The sequence below is a fragment of the Coturnix japonica genome, chromosome 3, assembly GCF_054131305.1.
Source record: "Coturnix japonica strain WE chromosome 3, WE-NBRP24, whole genome shotgun sequence".
Taxonomy (NCBI): domain Eukaryota; kingdom Metazoa; phylum Chordata; class Aves; order Galliformes; family Phasianidae; genus Coturnix; species Coturnix japonica.
In genome coordinates this window covers 79,133,523-79,153,193 of record NC_140665.1, presented here as the reverse complement: position 1 = coordinate 79,153,193, position 19,671 = coordinate 79,133,523, and the positions used below count along the sequence as shown (strand labels likewise).

Below are 19,671 nucleotides of genomic sequence, written 5' to 3'. Positions count from 1 at the left end.
TGTGATGAGAAACCCCAAATACTGCTACTATTGAATATTGAATTATTATCTTTGTAGGGGTAACTGTACAAAGGGCTACAAAGAAATGAAATATGTAGGAAGCTTTTTCAAACACTTGGAACTCTGCAATTAATTACATCTGTTGAAATCAGTTAATTGTTCAGTCCAAGAATAGTTGAAACAAATGGTTCTTTATATATATCTATATAGTCCTCTTCTTTCTGTCTTCTCCCTGTGCTACATCATTCCCTTCCCCTGGGATTTACATCAGCATTTTACATAATCTCTGAGAAAAAAAGATTTCTGAATCAGCACAGTTAGTATGGCATACTACTGCTACATGAGCAATCCACCCAGTTTTCATGAATGCACATTCTGGATACAGGGCCTTTAACATCTGTTCTATTATCAAGAACAACTGATAAAACTCATTTCACTATTTAGAGTTCAGGAGTGGATAGGATAGTAGAGGGAGCGCTGTCCAAGTGCTGCGGGTGAGAGAAGAAAATTACTTTTTTTGTGTAATGCCTTTTTTGGGGAATCAATCGCCTCTTCTTGCTTCTAAGGTTCTGGTCAGCCTTCAGGAAGCCGCTGACCATCTCAGTAAAAGCAGAGGATGATCAGCAACTCTCAGAGATTGCTTTACATTTTACAAGCCCTGAAGTAAGCCCAAAGGTCTCAGAATCACTTGTTTTTAGTTTAACTATTCATTCATACTGTCATAACCAAATGATGATCACCAATTTTTTTTATTTTTTTTTTTGGTTGGTTGGTTTTTTTTTGTTTGTTTGTTTGCTTTGTTGTTGGTGGTTTTTTTTTGTTTTTTTGTTTTTTTTTCTTTAATGCTGTTGTGTACTGTGCCATTAGGAACACCACAATTCATACTGAATGATATGACTATAACCAGATCAATACATTCACACTATGAAGTTTCATTGAAATATGATATAAAATAAGCATAAGAGCCAAACCAACATTACTGATAATTTTATAGCTAAGATTTATATGTAACTACCTTACAACTATTATTAAGCAGCCTAAGCATAAACTCTGTTTGACATGTACCTTAATATTAATGATTATCCACTTGTCGAAAAGCAAACACTAGTCATTGGTGAGTAAAACATTGCAAAGCCGATATTTTTCTTTTGTATTGCTCAGTTTTCCTACTTTGCATTTTTATACTATTAACAGATGTTTTTTTCTTCTTTGTTCCTACAGAGAGCACATGGCACCTCTCTTCTCTCCTAAAAACCTACATTGGCCGCAAGATTTTAGCTTCTCTAAAAACTAAAAAGGTTACTCAATAGGAATAAAAATTCCCATAACATAACATAAACATAAAGGTAAAGCCAATGAGACTACAGATAAGAGTTACTGTACATGATACTCAAACTCAACTGTAAACTTTGGGATTTCAGAAAACTTTTTTTTTTTTTTTTTTTTTTTCTTTCCAAAAAGGCAAGGAAGTTGGTTATGTGTCAGAGTAATATATAAAATGAAATTATATACCACAGACATGTCAAGATATATGCATAAAATACTTTTGAGTATTGTTCCATTGTGTACAGTTGAGGAGATAAAGGATATGCTTCCTAATAACAGCTACCAAAGGACCACTGACAGGGTAAATTATTTGATGAGATAATTCAACCTCAGATTTTCTACCACAAATGCTTGGAATATGCTATGTTTTGTTATAACTCACCACCTGGTTAAAATGATCCATTCAAGGTTCCCCATAGTGCTGTGTGTTCTTTACATTTATTTCTCTTTGAGCTTTATTCTGATGCAAGCAGGTTGTGATATTAAGAATGTATAAAGACAATGACAACAAAGCAGAAATGGTAAAAGACTTTAATATTTCCAGGCCTAACTTACTGTCATATTAGCAGGTTTTGTCTGCTGCTGAAAAGATTCATTGACCCACTTTATTTAATGAAACAACATGGTTAATATCAGTGGATTACTGTTTGAAATAAATGCAGAAAATGCCTGTCTTTTTTCATGCAAGTGGGTTAGAACAGGCATCCACAAAATAATTTATTCATAAACTGATATCTTCAAAAACACTTTTTTTTCTGGGTTTAAAAACGTGTTTTCAGCAGCAGGTGCTAGGTAAGAAGAATGAGAACAACTCCTTTCCTCGGAATCTCAGTTCAAACACTGAATATTATATTCCAGACATTATATTGTAAATCATATTGACCTGACCGTACTCAACATTTCAATGCCAGATACCATCTGGTAAGATGTCCCCTCTCACCTTTTCCACACAAACAGGTCCTGAAAACTGCGGTGACATTTAGTCACATTTGAACTGGCTTGGGTTAAAAAGGTTTATTCATATCAGAAAGCATTTAAATACTTTCCTGTGAAGTATTAAGGGAAAAAAAATGCGTAACTGGTTTGTCCTCTACATTTGTTATTTAGATAGAATCTGAAGAAGAAAAGTTTTTTTTCTATTTATTGTGAACTTACAGCAGTCACTTAAATAAGACATTTCATTATAAAATGTTTCATAAAAAATGCAGTACTTCTGAGCTTTAAAGATGAAACAATTTTCTAAGCACAGTTTGTACTTATGTGCAGAAACTGGACGCTTCTGATCCCATTACGAAAATGTACTTGACCCTTATTTTTCTTTTCTTATGAGACCTGAATATTAATGAAGCCTTTAACGTCCTTGCTCATGCCAGTGCAGGGTATTTCCTGTTACTGTTTTTGTTCTAATGCAGCATTTCGTTAAAAACTTCGGATGAATATAAATGTTAAGAGCTCTGCATGAGTCTGGTTCCAGTATTTGACAAAATTGTTCAAGAAGTGTTTTTGATTCCTATGAAACATTTATATACATTTTAATACATTCCCTATATAAATGCTTAGTATGCCAGAGATAGATAGAAAAAAATGCATCAAAAAGCGCATCTTAAAGGCCATCAATGAAAACAATGAAACTGAGTTGAAAGTGCAAATTAAAAATGTTTTGTTACCAAATGGGAAAATAAGAGAGTCAAGGTGTGATAGCTGCTGCATCAACAAGTCCCATTTTATTTTGTCTGGTGATAATCATGAGCAGTAGTTCCATCACTGGAAATGGAGCTCTGCTGGGGACAAACTTGATCAGCAGTCTCCCAAGGTTTCCTTTATGGTCCAGTCCTGCAGAATGCTGAATGTGCAGTAAACAGTACCTCCCTTTAATGTTGTTGCATAGCTTATCTATAGGAAGGATCTCCTGTGTTGTATTCTTTTTGTAATAAAAAATAATTATTCTGCAGAATGCTCCCAGACCCTCTAGATTGCCTAACAAGCAGGAAATGTCCGGGCAGCAAACTAAAGGCAAACACACCTCACTTTCATAGTCTCTTCAATGGATCAACTGTGTAAAGCCTCTTGTTCCTAATCATGTTGTTAATTACAGTTTAAATGGCCATCCACATTAGAACTTGCAGTAGATTATCAACTGCAAAACTTGAATTATAAGAGATTTCCAAATGATTAAAAATCTGTCTTAGTGAGCTGTAGAAGACATGAATTTATAAAAAATATATTCATAACATTTCAAAACACATGTACACGCACACATATATATGTAGATTATATAATAATTATATAATTATTTTGACATGTATTCCTGGGATGTATTAAAAAAAAAAAAAAAGAGTGTTTAAGACTGAAACTATATTTTAGTAATTAGATTTTTTTTTTATTTTTTTTTTCAGATTTTCTCTTTAGAATATAAACTTCATTGCTGTTCTCAAATGAATAATTAAATTTGTACTTTAAGTGGTGCCATTAATGATGTTTTTACAAAATGATGCACAAATTTGGAGAAATATTTTAATAATTTGCCAGAAATGGGGGAAAAAATCACCTCTCTGCTGATTGACCACTTGAAATTGTATTTGCTTTATAATATTTTTTCTCTAAACTGAAATAAGATTTTTCACTCTTTTCAATGATTTATTGAAATAGTGTGTTGATTCTGTTTGTAGTATTTATTAATATCACTTACATCTTTTATAATGTTTTGCATCTTTTGAGGCAGGAAGGTAAGTTTCATTATCTTCACAACTTTACAAATTGAGGAGAATTTTGTATTTGCATTTGCCATGTTACAGTCCAGCAGAAGGGTAAACTTCAATCTTTGTATTTCCAGTGCTTCAGATGCCTTCTGCCTCATCAGCAGCTTCATGTATCTGTAGTTGAAATACCTTTAATGTTAGTCCACAGGTCTGAACTCAGGATACCTAACTACAATGCCACCAGAAACTGAATATTTAACACCAAGCTGCAGACAGTTGTGTGCAATAGGGAAGAATAGTGGGAAGTGTGTGAAAGAGGCTTCTGCCCTTCTTTAAGTGCAAGGGATGCTCCATTTTTCATCAAAGAAAGGAAAATGGACTATGATGGAGAAGACAGGATATTTTTACAGTACCAGACAGAGAAAATGACATCAGCAATAGAATAAAAATTGAAGCGGTCTTGTCTCCCACACTGTGAACCTTTCTACATAATTGATTTTTACGCTGTTTCCCCATTAAAACCAATGAGGACTTCCTTTTAAATACTGAGAGCAAGATATAATCGATGTTCTGCATAACCAAGTGTTTTTCAGGACTGAAATAATTCAAAAACACTTCAGTGGGATTCAACCTAAAAAATGAAGCACTTCATTGGCTTAGTTATTGATTTGCATTGTCACCATTCCCAAAGATGACATGTTTTTTCTGTTGAAGGCTTCATCAGCCTGAAAGATGAATGCAGAAATAAATAGAAGTCCTCTGGAGGACAGGCTGTGTTGAAGAACAGTGGTGTCTTGCTCTGTCACAGTCATTTTCTGGTGTGGACTGCACTAAGTGAAACTATAATAATAGAGTGTCTGCATTTGAATAATTGGTTTTGTCCCATGTCAAACAGCTCATTTATAGTATGTATCAGTACACCAATCATTGATTCATAGCGAAATTCATGTTTAAGAATCTGCAGACATTATTTGAAGTATTTATTAAAAGCTGAGTGTAGCAAAGCTAAGTTGATGATCATTTGCCTGATTCTTATCTCCAGCTTCCAGGTATGTTTAGGAACATATTGCATGAGACAGTATGTGACTTGAAAAATGTCTACACACAAGCTTTCATAAACCTTTATTCTGTCTTTAGAATTTGGAATGATGGGAGATCATACAATTAAAAGTCAGCGACCTCGATCTGTTCATGAGAAAAGGGTCCCTCAGGAACAAGCTGATGCTGCTAAATTTATGGCACAAACTGGTAATACATCAGTTACATTTTTCTATTTACTGTTGTTAATTTTAGCAAAACCACTGCATGTTTCCATAATCTTTTGCTGCATATTTGTCAGTTTTCTAAGCTGATACTTTTTTTGAACCATTTATTTTTCTTTTTTTGTTTTTTTCACCAGTTAAAGTCCATAAATAAAGTAGCGGAGAATCAGGTACAAAAACATGCACTGTGAATGTGGATACTGAATTGTGTCATGTAAGCATGAACTTTAGTAATAAAAGCAGACTCATATGTACAAGACACAAGACAGTTTACTCTGACTTTTTTTTTTTTTTTTCAGAGATGATATAAAAAGCATGCTCCAGAATTTCTATATAAATAGACTAAGGTCTAATCCCACCTTTAACCACTTATCAAATTAATTAATTACTAGGATGACTTTAAAGTCCCTACATACAGCATTTATTATCTTTGGCCCTGCACAATGCTCTATTATGTAGTTTCCAGATTCATAATTGCTAAATGAAATTGGCTGTAAGTAGTTTTTAATTGGATGTGCAAATTATCTAACAGTTTTTCATCTAAAATATATTTTCTGTTTTTTATTTGAAATACTGCATTTACTTTAGATTATAAACACCAAAATGATATTACAAATCCGAATTGAAGTTCCAAAAATATTTGTTTGTCAGTATTTACCACAGCTACCTGTGAAGTCAATGACAATTTTTTAATGAGGAGGTAAATTAAACTCTAATGCACCAAAATTATTCCCCCTTTCAACACAGGTAATGGTCTGTGTATCTGTTGGCAAAATCTAACATTTTAATGGTTATGCACACCATTCCAGTAAACTACTGCATTAAAAATCTTGTGCCCCATAATTATTGTATGGATTTGAAACAACTTTCTCCATATTCCAGTTACTAACCTAGAAAATAAGCCTGCATCAGTCCTATACTGACTTCAGTTTTATATTCACTTTAGTAAAAGAACTAGTTTCTTGCATCTAGTTGTGTTGCATGTTGTCTTCCTTAGTAGAAAGGTGCTTTGCTTAACAGACTTGCAGAAATCAGTACGTAGAGTAATCTAAACACATCTGCATCTACAGTAGATATTTCTGGTACGAGGAAACAGACTGCTGTTTTCCCGCTATTAATCTATAGGACTACTTTTATAGCTGACTTCCAGATGATACTTCTGTAAGCAAACACTTCTGTATGGCATGCATAAATGGAAGGAGGGAGCCAAGAAACCCCCTTGATCTTCATACAGTTATTGTGGACAAGTAGAACTTATTACTTACATGCCTAGCTCAGACTTATAATGTTAGTTGCTTACTGCATAGAATAACACTTTTGCTCTTATGCTGCTTCTTGAATTCATACAATTACTATAAAAATAAGAGGATCTATTTTATTTCCTCTTATAAATCCATAAACCTTAAATATTATCAGGTAAAATAATTCTAGTCATCCATTGTAGTGCAGCTATTATGGGTGTTAGAGAACTGGATTATAAATGCAGCATGTATACCATCACTTTCTGATATACTGTGTGTTGAGTGGGAGACAAATGAACAAAATTGTACAGGCTTGTTTTGCAAGTTTATGCTCTGAGAGCAGGTGAGATGTATCAGCAGAGCATATAAATTTTCAAACCAAAATTTGAGGAAATGTATCTTTTACATATTGTAGGTTAACACATTTAAAATAATATTCAGTTCTTTTTGGACATACTAATTTTCATCTCTTCTTCATTTTGATTTTCCTTTGTAGTGCCCATTGCATATTTTCTTCACCTCTAATGCATTCATTTCCTTGTGATATAATTAATGTGATATCTTCTTAAACCGATTCATAAGGTTTTTCTAACATATTTAATGAATTTACCTAGATGCTAAGGAGGCTAATAGCCCTTATAATATCTTGTAAATTGATGCTATCTGAATTTCAGGTTTCTCATAGTTTTAGTCTGTTTAATATTATATTTTGTGCAATAAGAAAACATGGAAATATACAAAAGTGTTTGTATGGCTTAAAAAGGTAGAGAGACAGGAAGAGAGAACTTTCTTAGGAAAAATATTTAGTTTTTAAGTGTTTAATACTGTTAGAAAAGTGAGCTTAATCCACTGGGAATTTGATTTTTAACATGTGATATTAATAGATGCATTTTTCTTGTATGATTGGGAGCGATATGAGGCAGTATATATTTTTTTTAATATTGTGGAAATAATTTATTTTCCTATATTATTTATGTTTGGACTGATCCTTCCCTTAGGTGTTATGGGATTTAGAGTGTATAATACAGGTAAGTGTTACACAGATCAATGAGGCCTCCCATACAGTAAGTTCTGTTTCCTCTTAAATATTGAGCAGCAGGTCAGAAGGAGAGCTTGGTAACCTGCCAACTATTAAATTGAGAATGTAGGTTTAATATGATATCACCATAAATCCAAGAGTTCTCAAACTGAAGCTCTGGAATGAAAATAAAAAGTAGCCCTTTTAAAATTATAAAATAAAAAATAATAATAATAATAATAAAAATAAAAAAGATGTATCTATGCATTGCAGGCAACCTGCATTTCTTTTGTAAAATAAAAATTCTCTGAATTCTTGCTAAATTGAAACAATGAACATTGCACAAGATCTGCAAAGATGTTCTCCACCTTGAAGACAGATAAAAATCACACTGATAGCAAAATGCATCTGGCAGAAGGAAGTGAAGTAATTGATTACATAAATTTCTAGGTTTTTAAAATTTTCTCTAATTTCACTTTTTTTTTTTTCCACAAAAATCATGTTAGTGTGAAGTTGTTTGTCTGGCAAAGATTAAAGCTTTCTATCATTTATATATGTTGCAGTATATTGCTGAATTCTACCTTTTGTGAATGGACAATACACACATACTCAGGACTTCTAATACATGCGGACAACCACTCTTTTTCATCATATTCTGAAAGTTCAGGGCAACTTTTTGTCATATTAGGAACTCAGACTTTTTTTTTTTATTAATGCATCATTTCTATTTTTTATTAGTTATGTTTTGTCACCAAGTCTGTATAGGAGAATGGGTAATTTGCACTGAGTATGAGGCATATCAGTTTGACTTTTTCTGCTGTCTCACCGTTCATCAAAACCACTTAAAATCACAAAGTCAGGCTTCAAACTTGTAGAAAGAAAAAAAATAAAATAAAATTATTAGCCAGGAAACTCATAGTAATACAAATGTTTTAATGATTTACGTTTATTTTACAGTACAAACTGTGTAATTGTTTGTCTACCTGTTATTACCTCTAATGTGAACAAAATGTTAACTATCCATCAGTAAAATGATTAAACAAGTAATCAGTGATGAAATTTTCCTGTTGTTCTAACAAATAAAGAAGTTGATATCACAGATCACTTTAGTGAAATCCTGTAGTTAAAACATCTCATCACGAGTCCTTGTCCATTGAATTTCTTACAAGTACATACATTTTTATAGCAGAGGGATTTGTGTGCTGATCTTAAAGTATTCTATGTTCTAACCAAAAAAGCAGCACAGTTATTTTAAAACAATAAATAGCCTTAGAATTGCTTTATAGAAGGCTCTCAGAAACAAGCATTTTACCTGGGTTTCTTTCTTGGTCTCTGGAAACAGAACAAAACAAAACAAAAATAGAATAACCACCTTGGACAGAGATGCTTTTAATAAAAGCACTGTTTCAACAAATATAATAAAACTTAGTAAATTCTTGCAAGATAACTTCCAGAGTCTTACTGGTTTGCACACATTACCTTGGTTGTTACCAAGACTTTTCGAAGACAAGAGATATTTCAAGATAATTGAAGTTTTAAGTGAGCTATTAAAAACTGAATTTTTATCATTATTGTAAAGCTGAATTTACCACTGATTGTAAAGCATTAAAAAAAAATAAAAATAAAAAAAATTGATTGAATAAAAGCCTTTAAAAAATCCAGGCTGTAGAATAGGCTTCATCATGCAATATTTTACTGACTTTTAGTGATAGAAGTGAACCTGAATCCAACATCCATAGTTTTCAGAGCATTCACTTCAGACCTCTTCAGATTACTTGTGCAGAGTACTCAACAATTTTGCTGTATGTGGTTGCTTTTGGGAAAATAAATTGAGAAATGAGTGTAGTTATTTAATTTATGACACTTAAATGTTCTTGCTTGAATATTCAGGCAAGATGACCATCAAAATAATAATAATAATGTGCTCTGTATCAACAGTAAAAATCAACACAATTCAAAGATATTAGATTAACAAATTACATTCAATTTTGTTCATTATACTTAAATCTTTCAATGTAATTACATAAAAATTAGAAAAGCACATCCTATAAAACAGGAATATATATATATATATATATATATTTCTGTTTTGATGTAGCCATTTAAAAATGAAAAATATTCCAAATTACAGACAAGTAGTTTATCAGTTTCTTGGATAAATTGTTAATTTATGATTTTTGATTCACTGTTCCATTCTGACAGTTTTGAATGTAATGTTAAGTTACTACACACAGTAGCAAGGTGTTAGATGACTCTCCTGCACTCAAGAAAAGAACAGAAATTAGGAAGTTGGTTTGGGGTTATTTTGAATCTAAATTCCCTTACTGGCAAAGTTCTAAGAATTTTAATTCTGGAGTGAGAATTATAAATATAAAAGATAAATCTTTTACTGTTCTAGAAAAATAGTTGTTTATGTTCTTAAAGTTTCCTGAGGGTGATGTTGTTCCTAAAATGTTGAAGGGCACTTCATTCTTAGAAAGTCATCAATGATCCTAAGTGACCAACGTGTTTCCTTCTGACGGGAAGTATGAAACTACAGAATTTTAGGACTTTATTTTTTATTCATTGCATATTTTCACAGCTGCTTTACTCCATGAACTTTTAAACATTTATTTTGACATGTTAATTTTGTCTTTAATTTGCAAAGGCAGACTGTAATGAGTTTCAGCAAGAAAAATGTATCGTTAATACTTATCCCTATATTCATGTTTGTTTGTTGTCTTGAATACAGGTGAATCTGGTGTGGAAGAGTGGGCCCAGTGGAGTACGTGTTCAGTTACTTGTGGTCAAGGGTCGCAGGTGCGAACCAGAACTTGTGTATCACCTTACGGGACACACTGCAGCGGCCCTTTAAGAGAATCAAGGGTTTGCAATAACACTGCCCTCTGTCCAGGTAGTGTTAGCAGCCAATAAATAAAATTGTGGATGTTTTTGAACTGTATAATGATAAGAATTTGAAACTATATATTTTTATTATTATTATTATTATTATCATTTTTAATATGAATTTCATAAGAGCACATGAATTAGGATAGAGAAGTGTAATTCTATTCATCTACAAAATTTTATCATGTAAATTGTTATTTGTTATTTTCAGAATAGTCACGGTGTACAAGAGTCCTTTCTTCTGACAACTTCAGGTTGTTGTTTTTTTTTTATAAGACTCTGTTCTGTTTTCCACTAAAAAAGAATAAAATACAAGGCGTAGCTGAAGTATAGAATATAAACTACGGAAGAAGCCAGATCACCAATATATAAGAAGCAGAGACTGATTAACAGAGTGTTAACACAGATAATTTGATTCTGCAATTGTTTATCCATTTAGAATACTGTCTTATAGGTAGTGGGCCAGACAGCGTCCTCTGCACAATGATGTCTTCTTTTACATTAATCTGGCAAGGGTAGCAGTTACTCACCAGAGGACAAAAGATGGGACAAAAACAATCATCTTACAGCTGACAAAAAGAAAAGGTCATCAGTATCTTGCATTACAGTTTTCCTACTCCTTTTGTCTCAGAGATCTGGATATAGTCAGAGTTCAGTAGTATTCTGAGGAGAAGAAACAGACACATTTGATGTAGCTGCTGAAAGGACACACCTTGTTTCTTTAAAATCTGCTTATGGATATGATTTATCTTAAATGGGAAAGAAATGGGAAGGCCTGTGACTACACTCATTTTCCCTTGTTTCTGAAAAGGAAAAATGATATGCTCCCCTTCAAATTCATCAGCTCTTCTGTAAAGCTTCTTCTCAGTAGGGTGGTGAGCATCCTCAGATTCTAGGGAAACTCACTAATTTCTAAATGGTACAGTCTCATACACATACTCTCCATACCCTTTGAACATGTCTCAGTGAATAGCATCAAGCACAGGTAAATTCATATTGCTATTATGTGTTGAAAACTTGTGATCACCTCAGATGTTTTATATTTGCAGTATAAGCCTTTACGGAACCTCTACAATTAAAAGAAACTTAAAATATTTTATCTATGTAAGCCACCACTATAATAAGAACAGCTATCAGCACCAAGTGCTTATCTTTCGGTCTAGATAAGCAATTCATCTGGATTTCAGGGTACAAAACTCCAGGTGTGTCTGAATGTGATGTCTTTACATTTTCCATACAAAGAAATGGCCTCTATTAACAAAAGGATAGGCTACCTTGCAGTCTACCAGAGGTGAGATACTTTCCAAATAAAACTCTCAATTTGGAAGTATAAGAGTAGGAAGTACAAAAAAGAAAACTATAAAATAAAAGGTCAAACCTTCCAAACAATCAAAGATATAAAGACTCCTTTGAGTGTTTCCTTTCATGTTTATACATAAAATATAATAATGAAAACACTTTCCAGCACTCTCAGTGATACACAGCTCTGTCTGTTTTCTTGTCCATTTATCGTTACCTCAGAAGAGGCAAGGAGATTAAGTCACCTAATTTTATTAAATTTTATCATAATTTTATCCAGTAATGAATAAGAAAGTTTCATATCAAAACAAATCCATGTAACACAACAGCCAAGATAATTATTCAGAGTAATATGGAAGAAAAGTTAATTCCTAAAATTTACATTATCTAACAAATTAGCTCACACAAAAATAACGCTCCATATTTTTCAATCACAGAGGAGCTCTTTCCTCACATTTTGTGCTCACTTAAGGGTATGGCTTCTGTTTCCAGAATTCAGTTTGAGCAGTGGCTACCAATTCTCACTGAATAACAGTGACATTGCCAAAATTTTATTGTTTTAAGATTCCACCTGATTCCAATAATCTTTATCTATCTCATGCTGTGATAATTTGTCTTCTAGGCATGTTGTTTTACATAATTACAATAGCCTTATTCATTTATATTGGTCTCTGTCTGGCTACAGGAATCGTTGTGTGTGGCGGTATGCAAGATCAACAGTTTAGAAGGATGCTTTACCTAGTCACAGCTCCATTAAGTTTTCAGACATCCCTTTAATTATCATTATTATCCTCTGTCTTCATTATAATATGCATTCTATCTCAAAGGGTTACATAATTCAAGATTCTTCCAAGCTCATATAGAAAAAAAAAATCACATTGTTTGTAGAGTACTATAGTTAAAACACGAATTTATCAAAGAATCCAAACATATGCATGATAACATTTCCAAACAGCATATCTGTCACTTCAAAATAAAGAATTATGCAGAGGGGCCTGTACTTCAACCATTTATCAACAAACTTCAAGAGAACTTGTTCAAATTGAAAATACTAATGCAAGCCTGAAAGCATGTTTGCATATAGTCTTTATACAGTCCCTTTACCATCCACTGGGAATAGATATCCCTGGATATCATTTAACTCTTACCTCACTGTCCTCATAAATTTTGAGAATGGGATACAACAGGTTCATTGTTATGCAACAGTTGGCTAGACTACAAAAGTTTTGCCTAAGTACATGAAGGCTTTTTTCTTTTCACTCTGTGAATACACTCTGTGCATATATATAACACCTGTGTAATATTACCAAGAGTTAAATCTTGAAGGAACTGTTGTTGACATAATTTTTCACTTATTTATATTTGTTTAAGACCAATTCAGAGATGGAAACCCATTAGGTAATTCAGACACTATCTTGGATTCAGGAGCCTTCTCAGAATGTGCAGTGTAGTAAGCAACAATATAGTTCACTTAACTGTTGTTCCTTTTGCCAATAGGGGCATCTCAGGATCCAGTACTGCAGTGCTACTGATTCATTTCAGCTTGCAGTATAATTGCTAATGCATTTAAGACTGATAGGAGTAAGAACATTGAGTTTCTATACTTGCAGATCATCTCAGTTTCAGTTTCACCTTCCTCATTGCCATCAACTTCTTTCATTACAAAATCTAGCTGACATTCAGAACTTTCACACTTATGAGTAAGGCAAAACATGACAGGAATAAGAGTGTTCTAAAACATTTCAAACATTTGTATGCTCAAAAGCTTTATTTTGACTGTGCTAAGACCACTGTATTCACTTTGTTTCTCAAGGCTTATGTCAGTGAAGGTTAGCCATATTGCTGAAATGTTGTATATTTCCTTATATGCCTGCATGGCTAAACTTGCAAAACTGTTTAAGTCTTTTTAAGTGTTTTATATCCTACCACTTTATTGTTAGTAATCTGTGTTCTGTAAGTTCAGGCTTTCACTTGAGAGTGGGAAAGCAAGAGTGAAGAAAATTTAGCTTTATAATTAAAAAGAGGCACAGCAGAAATAGAATGGATATATGGTGTAATCATGAAGATGATAGGGCAGATTTCTGAAATTTTGTTGAGTTTATTTGCTACCAATTTAAGAAAAAAAATGGAATGTACAGTTTAAGTTGTACTGAAGAAGCATAAACGATATCAGAAACTGTAGCATTCAAATTCACGCATGCAATTCCTCCAGTGGTCATACTGTTGTTCCAATATCTGTTCTGTTTAAAGCTGAACAAATCATAAGCATTTAAACTTCAATAAAAAATAAAACAAAAATCCACCAAGATCTGTTTGTAGAATGAAGGCCTGCATGGCCTCACACCTCCTCCCATCTCACAGAAGTTCTGCATTGTGAACACTGTGGGTGTTCACTTAAACATGATTAGGTTCACAGAGTGGCAGAGTGAAGGGAGAGATGCTCTGCAGTAATCCAAGCTCGTTGTGCTAGCAATGTTTTTGACAGATAGGTTGGCAATAATTTGAATATTTTTGTCCCAAATAATGAATCTTGCATCTGAAATTGTGTTACAGAAAACAGTAACTCCTCTGTGGGCCAGCTCTCCATCTGGTGTAATTTGGCATAGCTCATCTGGCTATAATTCATTGTATTTTATATGGTTTTTGCATTTGGGGGATGATGTAAAAGAAAATGTAAGTGAAATATCAGGGAAAAAAAAAAAAAAAAAAGTAAATGTAAGAAATAGTAAAATGTTTTTTAAAGCTGTCCTGGATGCACTGGACTTTAATTCTTCTTGATATCTCAGTGCTCACATTGGTTGTATACTTAGTTGTAAGCCTTCTACTTTCAGAAATGGCAGTCTATACGTACAGTAGCATACTTTGAAGTTTTGATTTATCAGTCATTTTCACAGAAGATGATTTAGGGTGCATCTCACTTTAAACTAGAAACAGAATTTGGTGCAAGATTGAATCCACCCAAAATGAGACATATTGTTTTAGCTTCTGGCTTCTGTTCATATCCAAAATCACAAAATAATTACTCCATGTTCCTGCTAACATGTAATCACTCTTGCCAGAAGAGATATACAACCTCTTGGCTCAAGACAATAGTTTAAAGGAGCCCTCAGTACATGTTTTTTTTCTGTTGTTATTGTTACTGTTTTTGAGGGGTTTGTTTTGTTTTGTTTTGTTTTTCCTAATTATTTTAAATGAAGACAACTAGCATAATATTTTGACAACATCAAAATGAAACTCCAAACTAAACATTAGATGTAAACTTATATGAACTCTAAAAAAATCTATGTGTATATACTGTCATCTCTCTAATTTGTTATTTTTACAGAATAATATTTCTATAATTAGTTATTCATGGTTATGTTTCTTATTTTTTATGAAGTTCTTCTTAGATTTAAATGAGTATCTTTTAATCTGCCCCTGTGGTATCAGTAAATTAAACTAATTTCTTGTTTTTATTTTCTACTGTTTTTGCTTTTACTAAATGTTAAAGAGAAGATGAGACATAAGGGCTTATATGCAGATATAGTCATCAATTTATTATTTTTAGGAGAGTTAGGTTTCCTGATTTTGACAAAATGTCAAAGTCAATCAAGGTTTCTTAAATGACTAAAATCTATCATTTTGACAGTAAGTTGGAATGTTCCTTGGTGGTTGTTTTATTGTTTTGTTTTGTTTGGCTGGTTTGTTTTGCAGATTGATCTGGTGTTTAAATTCAGAGTATTTTAATTAAGCTAGCTATGTAGGACATTAAATAATTATTCTACTTTTCAACCACTTGTATGAGAACAACTCAAAACCTTTAGCCCATCTGAGCTGTTATCTAGTGGGTGAAAATCTTCACTGTATGAAGTTTGGTGTATTCTGTCAGGTACAATTTCTCTGCTGTTATCTAAAAAATATTTTATCTTAATATTAAAATCTGAAATAACAGTTTTCCTTAATTTTAATGAAATGCGGTACAACATACCTATATGTAGAATTGTCCTTGGACTTACTGAATGTTCAGGGATAATATAACAGAGAGTTGTACCTCCTTCCTACCCTTGGCAACTGAATTCTACCTCTGGAAATTTTATTTTGTTACATACAAGAGAGTTTTATTTGTAGAAGCTGGGGAGGTGAAACGTGCCTTCAGGGCAAAGGAGACCTATAAATGAGAAGTTCTCTCACAGTGATGAAAGAAATGTGAAGAAAACCAGAAAATATATTTCATTTGTAAGGTTGCAAACCATTAGCAATGATAGACTGAGGTGTTGTACACTATTTTACCCTCTAGACACCCTTCAGACAGACCATGTTGCAGAAACACAGTTATATGATACCAACTGTAATATTCGGGCTGGGTACTAAGTCACTATATTTTTCCTAAATGTCTAGCATTAATAAAGATTTCCTGTTACCAAATGCAGCCTAAACAAAATCTGTGCAACTGGTTCTTTTGTTTTGTTTTGTTTTCTATTTAACAAGAATAAGTAAAATGTGTTTTGCAGTATTTTCAATTTATAAAGAACTGTTTTGCCAAATCAAGCATAGAGTTTTCTTATGGGTACATATTTAACAACACTATGCTGAAGAACTTGCTGAATATTTAACTACCGATGTTTCTGAAAAGGGAATACATATGATGTATAAGCTTGGATGAATGTTGTGTATTAGTTTCTTCTGCAATGGATAAAAAATAATTTAGAAAATCTGTAAATTCTATGTTTCTTTATATAAATTTTGTGAGTTACTTGTATATATATATTTTTATATGTGTTTACAGTTTATTATGTTTTCTTAAAGTAGTTGAAGTTTGTTGAGTCAACATTTTTAAGATAGTGATGCATGCACTACTGTATATGATAAATCAATGAATATGTTCAAGTAACAATATATGGCAAATCTCTTTTGCTTATTTGCTCCTAATATTTTTGAGGAAGATAATCAAGTATGTGTACTGCCATTTTTACTCATGAATATAAACATGTGAAACAGTTGTAAGAGCCCTAGTTTTTCATGATAACATTATTGTGGTTACTCATTTATTTTCAAAATAGAACTTAATTCTGTTTCCTTCAGGTTTTTAGTTTTTATACTGAGATCTAATGCACGTGTCTGGTTTTCACACAGACCAGTCTCTTGAAAATCAGAGCTATTATACATATCAGGTCCTGCACCAGAAAATCATGAACAGTTTTTGAAAAGGGAAGACAGCTTTCTTAGAAGAATAAATAAAGGGAAATGTGAGTGAGATTAGTGGAAAGATTAGAGATAATTGTTCAAAATTAGGTATAATTTAGTGAAAACAGGAGTTTGAAATTGATTTATTTATTTATTTTTTTTAATGGGAGAATAATTTACCAATGCTAGAGATTTTATATGTACTAATTACCTTGAATTTTGTAAAATAATTCCCTTTTACAATATTGATCCTGCTTTATTTGAAATCCTTCTGTTACTTATGTGTCTGTTTCTGGTTAAAATCCCTTTGGTTTGTTGCAGTACATGGCGTTTGGGAGGAATGGTCACCTTGGAGTTTGTGTTCATTCACATGTGGTCGAGGCCAAAGAACTAGGACAAGGTCATGTATACCTCCCCAGTATGGGGGAAGATCATGTGATGGACCTGAAACACAACACAAACCGTGCAATATTGCACTCTGCCCTGGTGAGCTTGTATAGCAACTTTATGGTTTGTTATGGTGTATTCAATGTGAGTTGTTTGTGATTTCTTTCATTATCCTTCGTGCTTACACACAAGTTCAGAAAGGCATACAAAGTGAGTAGAAGGGGTAGGCTTGCTAGCAGTTTTGACTATAGTGGTCCAAAGGATAACTACAGATGAGACCTACAGCTTTGTTTTATTCTGGTGAACAAAGCATACTCCAGCACTTTGTTTTGTTTTGTTTTTTAAATTTTAGTCTTGCATACAACTGCAAAAAAAAATGACTTAATCTATTTTTTGGCCAAGTTGGTAGCTGTGCAATTTCACTTGAGCCTACACAAAAGTAATTAACATGATATATGAGCATGAGGCAAAGTTGAGAAGAGAAATGCCAAATAAAACTAGTAGAGAATAAATTAATGTATTCAGTTCACATTAGTATTAAAAAGAAAAAGAAAAAGAAAAAGCATTACATATAGTTTGATAAAATTGAGATGTGTCTCATAGTTTTCGATTTTGAGCAGTCATCTGTACAATAGTGGCTTTTAGCAGAGGAAATACATTTTCCACTTTGCTGTAATATGAATGTTCAATTTTGTAAAGAAACCTTCATGTTAAATATGTTAGCCTCAAAGCAGTATTTCAGAAGTTGAAAGTTCACATACTTTTTGTTCCTAAAGATAAGATCTGTCAAATATATAGGAGAAGCCACGGAATTAGTTTTTTCCAAGGACACTATGATAATGGACTTGATCTTTCCTACCCTAAATAATTTGATATGGCAGTGAATAAACTGAAGGGAGTGCACTGAAATGAAAATTTTATAATATTTTCCTCTTCATATGAAGCTTTAATGATTAATGAATGCAGCTAGCTTTCATGTTTGGAAAGAATTCTGCTGATTTGGAAAGAAATTATCAAGAAATTATTAAAAAAAAAAAAAGTAATTTTTCACATTCGTGGGAAATTGGTTTATTTTTTTTATTATTTTGCATTTTCATATTTTATTTCAATCAATAAAATTTCTGATGTAAGAAATTAACAGCCAAGGCAAGCTCTTTCTTATCTACATTTTGACTCAAAAGTCTGTTGTATGGTTTACCTGAGAAGGAGGCTCAATGATAAAAATAAATTAATTATAAATGTTGATAATGGTGTCTGTGCGTTAGGTTAAGTGGTAATTCCTATTCAGCTAACAGAGTTTATTTTACAATCAGGACTGAGAATCTCATATGCTGACTTATATGAGTGACAGCTGCAGCTGTACAGAATCACTTTTAAGGGCTCAGGGATTGCATGATACAAGATTGGTCCCCACTCTTGCCTTAAAAGACAAGTCTTTTAAATAAGACCTTGTTTTAGAGAAAAAGAAAACTTCACAGCCTTTCAAGTGGCGTGGTTTGTGGGCAAAGTCATAATTCATCCTTTGTTATATCAGTGTAAAATCTGAAGAGATGAAAAGGAGGAGATGAGGAGATAAAAAGGAAAAAGAAAACAGAAAAGCATTTCAAATTGTTTTAAAGTAACTCATAACAAGATCAGTACTTGACAGTTGTAAGTCAAATGCCTTCTGACTCAGCCCAAAGAGCTGTGTTCATATCCAAGATCAAATCCCTGTGTTAGAACAAACCTCTGAAGCCTTGCATTGCTTTGGTGGTAACTCTGTTGTACCCATCTCTTTTTGTGCCTGCTTTAACAGTGGATGGACAGTGGCAGGAGTGGAGCCCATGGAGTCAGTGCTCAGTGACCTGCTCCAATGGTACCCAGCAGCGAAGCCGGCAGTGCACAGCAGCGGCCCACGGCGGCTCTGAATGCAGGGGACCCTGGGCTGAGAGCCGGGAGTGCTATAACCCTGAGTGCACAGGTAAGTCCTTGCTTGCCCAGTTTTGGCTGATGGAGGAGGAGGGAGAAGGGCCGGATGCACCCATGGCTCTAAGTTTGGGGCTACTGCCATTCATGCAGGCTCCTGAACCACCACAGTTCTCAGCAGGCTGTGAAGGAGCAGAGCAGCCTTTCCAGAAGGGGAGCTGGGGCCAGTCTTCTTTTTAATTTGATGAGCAACTTAGAGATAAATGAGAATGCATCCAAAAAAGGCAGTGCTATGGGCTGCATAGCTGCTTTTCAGTTTTACCATTTAAGAGTTTGAAAAAGAACCGTTTGAGGACAAAAATATTTAATCAAGTGTCTCAAAAACCTTAAAAATGAATATGTATAAACTGATTCTCTCTTGCTCTGAAACTGCATGTATTCATATACTGGTAGTATAAAAGCAACTTTCCAAGGTGATTAAATTG

General features: G+C 33.2%; 1 protein-coding gene across 22 annotated transcripts in view; it reads left to right on the top strand.

Annotated features, from left to right (window-relative positions):
• Positions 1 to 19,671, top strand: part of ADGRB3 (adhesion G protein-coupled receptor B3) — a 426,584-nt gene that overhangs the window by 176,010 nt on the left and 230,903 nt on the right. For 12 of the 22 annotated variants that reach the window (XR_014944219.1, XM_085542005.1, XM_085541999.1 and 9 more), the window contains exons 3-6: positions 5,163 to 5,273; positions 10,278 to 10,439; positions 17,216 to 17,380; positions 19,077 to 19,241. Coding sequence is in view for 12 of the 22 variants with exons in the window: in XM_085541999.1 (XP_085398125.1) it covers positions 5,163 to 5,273; positions 10,278 to 10,439; positions 17,216 to 17,380; positions 19,077 to 19,241 (603 nt within the window). In the remaining 10 variants the exon portion in view is untranslated. The remainder of the gene's footprint in view (positions 1 to 5,162; positions 5,274 to 10,277; positions 10,440 to 17,215; positions 17,381 to 19,076; positions 19,242 to 19,671) is intronic. The other 10 variants (XM_085542007.1, XM_085541996.1, XM_085542008.1 and 7 more) reach the window with 3 other exon arrangements.